At 41.9% G+C, this 6,687-nt stretch overlaps 1 protein-coding gene across 3 annotated transcripts; it reads left to right on the top strand.

Annotated features, from left to right (window-relative positions):
• Positions 1-621: 621 nt before the first annotated feature.
• Positions 622-5,185, top strand: sp8b (sp8 transcription factor b). Of its 3 annotated transcripts, none has more exons than XM_024266921.2 (2): positions 622-716; positions 2,905-5,185. In XM_024266921.2, exon 2 carries the CDS (start codon positions 2,938-2,940, stop codon positions 4,240-4,242), a length of 1,305 nt encoding a protein of 434 aa, XP_024122689.1. In that variant the 5' UTR covers positions 622-716; positions 2,905-2,937; the 3' UTR covers positions 4,243-5,185. The 3 variants fall into 3 exon arrangements, with proteins under 3 accessions (XP_024122689.1, XP_024122687.1, XP_024122688.1); XM_024266919.2 differs by lacking the exon at positions 622-716 and adding an exon at positions 2,296-2,576; XM_024266920.1 differs by lacking the exon at positions 622-716 and adding an exon at positions 2,584-2,793.
• Positions 5,186-6,687: the final 1,502 nt, after the last annotated feature.

Below are 6,687 nucleotides of genomic sequence, written 5' to 3'. Positions count from 1 at the left end.
CAGGTTTTAAGTTTGATTTCATGACGGTAATATAGCCCATGTGTGCAGAAGAAGAAAGCCCTCAATGGGGACATCTGTTCAACGCGGCTTACAGTTACAGCCGTGCGCCATAGAACCAACCCGTGTGCACACCAGAGCGCTTGTGAAACGCAACAGGCTGCAGGGGACTTCTTTTTATCTAGAACGTTCTATAGCCTGGAATAATTTGTGAAATCTGACGTTTTGTGCGCAGCATGCTGCACCTCTGTGCCTCCAGCAGCTCCATTTCCTGTGGTTATCACTGACCTCTGACACGAGTCCTGTTAGTATGATGACTTGGTAATTTGTCATTAGTGGCCAGCGCGTACCCCCTGTAGCTGCACCCTTGCACCTTACATGTCTAAACCCTTCATGGAACCAAATATCCATCACTGATTATCGCAGGAAATGTGGAGGAACAGGCCAACTGTTGCTGCAAAAAAAAAAAAAAACGTTTTACAGCAAAAACATGTTTTCACCTGCACCAACAGCATGGTCTACGCTGCACTAAATGTGGGCTCGTGGGGTGGAAAGGGTTGGGGGAATTTTGCCTAAATTATTCCAAACCGAATCGCCAGTGTTGCATTTAATGTGGCATGGCGCGCATCACGGCGGCAACAGGAGATGCTGGGTTTCACTGCGCAGAGAGCAAAAAAACCTGGAGGGTCAGTCAGTGCGCCGCGGAGCCGTGGAGCACGGTATGTGTCCATTTTTATTTCATTTATTTGTTGGAACTAATGCAGATTAGTTGATTCAATTCATTAATGTTTGTGAGTTTAAAAAAAATGACGCGTAAAATAATGAAATGGTTCATATATTTTCCTTAAAAAGCCAATAAATAACACGGTTAAAAATATTATTTTGTCAAGCTTTTATTTTTTATTTGCATGTTCTCAACTAAACACACATTTATTCTGAAAATCGTTAGACTTGCGCAAAATTACTTTCAATGTTTGCAAATGTTTCCAATTAAATAAATACACGCTGCAAAATTATTAATTAAGACGCGAAAAAATGATAATTGCATGTATAGTATTGATGCACCTGTTTCAGGGATGTTTAGCAACAGCAATCCTTTTATCTCTCTTTTTCCCTCCTTCTTTCCTCTCCACTTCGAGGTAAAGCGGCGTAAATCCAAAAAAGCTGTTGTCCAATCCCAGAAACACAAGAATTAATCAGATAGCCCATCTATCATGTCTGCAATAAAGGAAGCGACACGGGTTAGGCAGATGATGTGATGAATAATCCCTGGTCGTTTTAATTAACTTTTCCCTGTCCTGTAATGACCAAGCTGGTCAACAGACCCGGTCAATAAGCATGTTAATATCAAACAAATAAAACTGCGGATGATTAAAAACCTCCCGCGTTATTAAATTTGAAATTCAAATGAAATTTATGCCTCCAGCGCAGAGCGCATGCTAATAGCTCCGCGAGAGTCCTGCAGGGTTCAACGCGCGCTTTGCCACAAGTTCTTATTATGCAACATGAGCTTCCTCTATAGGTTTTAGTAAATGTCAGCGCACTAAGTGACAGACCATTTAATAAAACCGTGTTATCATTTGATTTTCAGACAGAAAAAAAAAATACAACCACTTACTCTAATAAATAATTTCACGTAACCCGCATCAGCAATAATACTGATGCCATTAACCCTCTAAAAATCAGCATTTTCCTTTCATCTGTTGCGGGGCCTAAATGTTCCAAAGTCATCGACCTCTCATCTAATGTCTCTCAGGAATGGGCCAGTTTTAATCAAACCCGCCAAAGGTAATTGGACACAATTACAGTCATGTGAAAGTTTGAGATGCAGCAATATAGGTCCACGCAGCCAGAACAATGCAGCGATTGTGCGCGCGCGTAATGAAGTTTGTGTACATTTCCAGAGAAGAAAAATCAAGTAAATACCCAGGGAAATCAAGTATCAGCCAGAGCATTTTTATTATTTTTTTTAATAAAAAGTTACACTTATAGAGATAAATGAAAAAATAAAAAGAATAGAGGGGCATTCCAAAACTTTTTGTCAACTTTTACGCATTTTTGGAGGAAAAGAGCGCACGGGCATACTTCCATTTAAACCACTTTTTCTTAAAATATTTAATATTTTGACTCACTTTGTGGTTATAAAATTACCAACACCATCGAGCGCATCATTTTTTTTAAATAATGCCACATTCTGTAAAATTTTCTATAACTGCCCCCTCCCTTAACCCCACCAATCCCTCCTTCCCAATTCACTTTCATTTAACTTTACCTTCCTTCCGCTGTTTTTTATTGTGGAAGGGGGCGGCGGGGGGTGGAGGAGGGTGGAGAGCTGTCTGAGGCGCTCTATTGATGACCTCACGGTTGTATGTGGCGGTGCGGCGGGACGGGCCCGCTGATTGGTCGCCCGTGTCACAGCGGCACTTCAAAGCCGGAGAGGAGCCTACAATTGTGGAAGAATGGGCGGAACACATCATTGTATTGCACACCTCTAAAAAAACAGTGCTCTGATTCATAAATATAAAAAGATCCTCTGAGGAGGGCAGTGTTTTTGTGTGATGGCAACTTCACTTCTAGGGGTGAGTCGAAAGCACTTTTCTTACTGGTTTAATTAGTTCTTGTCATTGTCCCGCGGTGGGGGATTAAACTTACTGCGGGCGAAAAGTAGCAGCAAAGCCTGCGCATGGGTTAGTGCTCCGTGGACGCCCCAGAAGTTCCTGCTTTTAACACGCATGCTTTCTTTTGTGCGCATTTTTATTCAAATTTGATTTCACTTTCACTCATCTGTGCGCTCAGGTAAGAGGTGGAGTAGCATGAGTGCGCAAACTTGTTTTTCCAAAATATGGACTAAAATGTGAGGTTAACCTGTAAAAGTTACCCACTCACTGATTCTCTTTCCCCCCTCAGGAGGAGCCAAGGTTAGGATCGACTCCTTTAGCCATGTTAGCTGCAACATGCAACAAAATAGGGAGTCCGAGCCCCTCACCGTCCACCATCTCGGATAACTCCTCGTCCTTTGGGAAAGGCTTCCACCCGTGGAAAAGAGCCGCCGCGAGCAGCTGCAGCCTCGGATCCGGTCTGTCCGGCTTCGGAGTGTCCCGCAATGGATCTGGCATCTCGGACTCTTTCGGCACCAACAGCTCCAGCGGCTCCAGTGCCTTCTCCCTCACGTCTGGCACCTCGTCGAGTTCCCATTTCGGAAACGATTACTCTGTTTTCCAAGCCTCCGTGTCGAGCAACTCTCAAGAGTCCAACCACCAGCCGGTGTTCATCTCCAAGGTGCACACCTCGGTGGACAGTCTGCAGGGCATCTATCCGAGGATGAGCGTTGCGCATCCTTACGAGTCCTGGTTCAAATCCTCCCACGCCGGGATCCCCGCGGGAGAGGTTGGCACCACCGGAGCGTCTGCGTGGTGGGATGTGGGAGCAGGGTGGATCGACGTCCAGAACCCGAACGGAGCGGCACTACAAACGTCCTTGCATTCCGGTGGACTCCAGACCTCTTTGCACTCTCCTCTTGGCGGATATAATTCTGACTACTCTAGTTTAAGTCACTCAGCATTCAGTACAAACCCCTCTCCACACCTGTTGACAACCGGCCAGCACCTGATGGACGGCTTCAAACCGGTGCTATCCTCTTATCCGGACACAAGCCCGTCTCCGTTAACCGGAGCTGGGGGGACTATGCTCTCCGCAGGTCCCCCTGCATCTTTAGCGGGGTCTCCGAGGTCATCTGCCCGGCGGTACTCAGGTAGAGCGACCTGCGACTGTCCGAACTGCCAGGAGGCGGAGAGACTCGGACCGGCGGGCGCCAGCCTCCGGAGGAAAGGGCTCCACAGCTGTCACATCCCGGGCTGTGGCAAAGTGTACGGAAAAACGTCCCACCTGAAGGCTCACTTACGGTGGCACACCGGTGAGAGGCCCTTTGTGTGCAACTGGCTCTTTTGTGGGAAGAGATTCACGCGCTCCGACGAGCTGCAGCGACATTTACGCACGCACACCGGGGAGAAGCGGTTCGCCTGTCCGGTGTGCAACAAGAGATTTATGCGCAGCGATCACCTGAGCAAACATGTTAAAACTCACAGCGCCGGGGGGTCCGCCGGCTCTGGCTCCGGGGGGAGCGGGGGGAAGAGGGGGAGCGACACCGACAGCGAACACAGCGCACCGGGAAGTCCTCCGTGCCATTCCCCCGACCTGTTGCACCCACCGGAATCAAACCAAGCAGTAGGCATGAACGGCCTCTAAAGTGAAGTAAAACTGTACAGCATTAAAGTGTTGGGATGGAATTGTCACAACATGCAGTAGACACACTTTAAATGCGTCCAAATTGGTGTTTTTCAGAAGAAAACATTTATTTCTCCACACTCGAGCGCGTTTCAACCTTTTTTTCCCCATCTGCGGCGTGAAAGTAAATTTAAGTTCTTGTGTGAGGCGCTGGAGCAAATCTTTAGCATCCTATGCTTAACTTTTTTATTTTCTTCCTATGAGAAAAGTCATTATAAAGAGTAAGAAAATTGCTTGAGGCCTGCAAAAAGTTGCGCTACTGCTGTCTTGTCCTGAAACCAAACACTGGCACTTTATTATCGAAAGGGAAAGTTTTTTGTTTGTTTGTTTTTAACCAGGAAATGGTGAGAAGTGAGATGCACTGATTTTATTGTTATCTGCTGGATTTCAGTCAAAAAGGAGCAGCTGAGGGTCCATAAACACACGCTTTCCAAATTTACAGTTGTGCGCCAAGTTCACAAGTAGGCCAGTTAAGGATTACACTGTACTTTGCTGCAAATTGTGTTGTACATAATGAAAAAGTAGGCTAGAGTAATTGCAGTGTAAAGGCGAGCGATGTATGTGTGCAGGAGGCGAGTTTTGTATAGGTATTTCTAGTTGTATATGGACTCTAGTAAATATTTGAAAATATACGGAAAATGTACTTGTATTTTTTTCCCTTTACCATGTTATCAAATGTATTGTGGGGAGTTGTATTTAACCACGAGTTTCTCTTGTATTTAGGGGGTCTATATCATTAGGCGCACTTTGAATTTATTTGTAAGGTTTTTAAATCATTTACTGTTTACCCACTCGTTTAATTTAAGCATGTTGTAAAGTGATTTTAATTTTACAATGATATTTTTTTTGCCCCCTGAGAATGGCTTTTTATGTGAGCCACTCAATAAAATCACTATGAATTCTGCAGCAGTTTGATCGACTTAGTTTGTTGGACTGTTGAGTCGAGTAAATCCACTTCTCGGGCCCGAAACTCCTTGAAATATTACTTACGTTTTTATATAAAACCTGGAATTTTGTTTCTTTTTTCTTTTTCTAGACGTTAAAAAAATCCCAATATGCGCACCAGCTTTGAAAAACTCCAAAATAATTGATAAAGGAAAACTTTCTGACATAATTCATTTGTTCAGCTTTATAAAACATAACAATAAATTTAACGTATGAGTAAACAAGATGATATATTCTGAAATAATTTGGTTAAAGGACAATTGAGGTCTAATTAATTTCTTTAAAAAATCTATCTCTGTGCGGCTAAAACGGTCAAGCTGTTTTAAAGTAACCTCCTATTTGAAAACAAAAAACACTTTTTTAGCCCAGACAATAATAAAATAATGACATTTTTATTTCATTTCATTTTATTTATTATTTTTTGCCAGGCCACAAACGCGGCATTTTCTTAATTTAAATTCCATTATTTGGAATACTTTTTTATACAAATACTTAGCCTTTTTACAATTGAAAATTTTCCCTTGGATTGTTTTTTTTTTATATGTTTGTTTAGGGATTGTCTAAAAAAATCAGGAAAATTTGGCTTTTCATCACACAACTTTGGAGTTTAAAAAAACGGATACATTTTTAGAAGACGCACGCGCGCATCCCCTGTATTGCAATAGTTTAATTGGCTCATTCGAAAAAAAAAATAGAACAGGTAGAGTTTTGATCACCAATTCAAACTTTTAATTCTTTTAATTTAACAATTCAAAGACTTCTATGTAATTTAGGCAAGTTTATGACTAATGCATGTTTTTTAATCAAATTTAATCAAACGTATTATTATTTTTTTCTGTCTCAAACTAGGATAAAAAAATGTAATTTCTCAAACAACAAGAAAAACCACCCAATACACTCCTAAGTGACTACACCTGTTTTTCTCAATCCGATCATCATGAAGAGCAAAATAATCATTCTGAGTCTGCGATGAAAAAACTGTTCATTTGCGCCCTCTAGCGCTTTTTAATCCAACAGCAGCAGAATAAACTCACCTCTCAATCCAAAGAACTTTCATTTCCATATTCTGTTTCCAGCCTTAAAACACACCCAATCATCAAACACATTTCCACAGAATACAATTCAATTTAGGGCATCACAATAGTTATTCCAAGTCTAAAAGTCAGATTTAATTGATTGTGTTTTTCTTTTTTTTAATCTTTAGGTGGTGGTGATGGTGTGGGGGGGTCAAATTTGGGCTGACAAATATCATTTTTGATGTGCCACACTTTTCCATATCTTACCAGATATGACAGAGAGATACAACTTAAATTAAAATAGTAATAACAGTAATGTAGTAATGTTTTTTTTTTCTTTAAATTATCATTGGGATTATTTTAAAGCCATTCAATTAACGTTGATATTAGTTTAAAACGTTGACTTTTGAGCTATTTTTAATCTTTTATGCATGTGACTACTTGC

Source organism: Oryzias melastigma, linkage group LG16 (genome assembly GCF_002922805.2).
Source record: "Oryzias melastigma strain HK-1 linkage group LG16, ASM292280v2, whole genome shotgun sequence".
NCBI classification, from domain to species: Eukaryota; Metazoa; Chordata; class Actinopteri; order Beloniformes; family Adrianichthyidae; genus Oryzias; species Oryzias melastigma.
This window is presented reverse-complemented; position numbering and strand designations above follow the sequence as displayed.

Bases quoted from the DNA above. Each gene is read 5' to 3' on its own strand.
- sp8b (XM_024266919.2), top strand. From the start codon at position 2,556: ATGGCAACTTCACTTCTAGGG. The intron at 2,577-2,904 runs GTGAGTCGAAAG...TTCCCCCCTCAG, and splicing joins TGGCAACTTCACTTCTAGGG to GAGGAGCCAAGGTTAGGATC.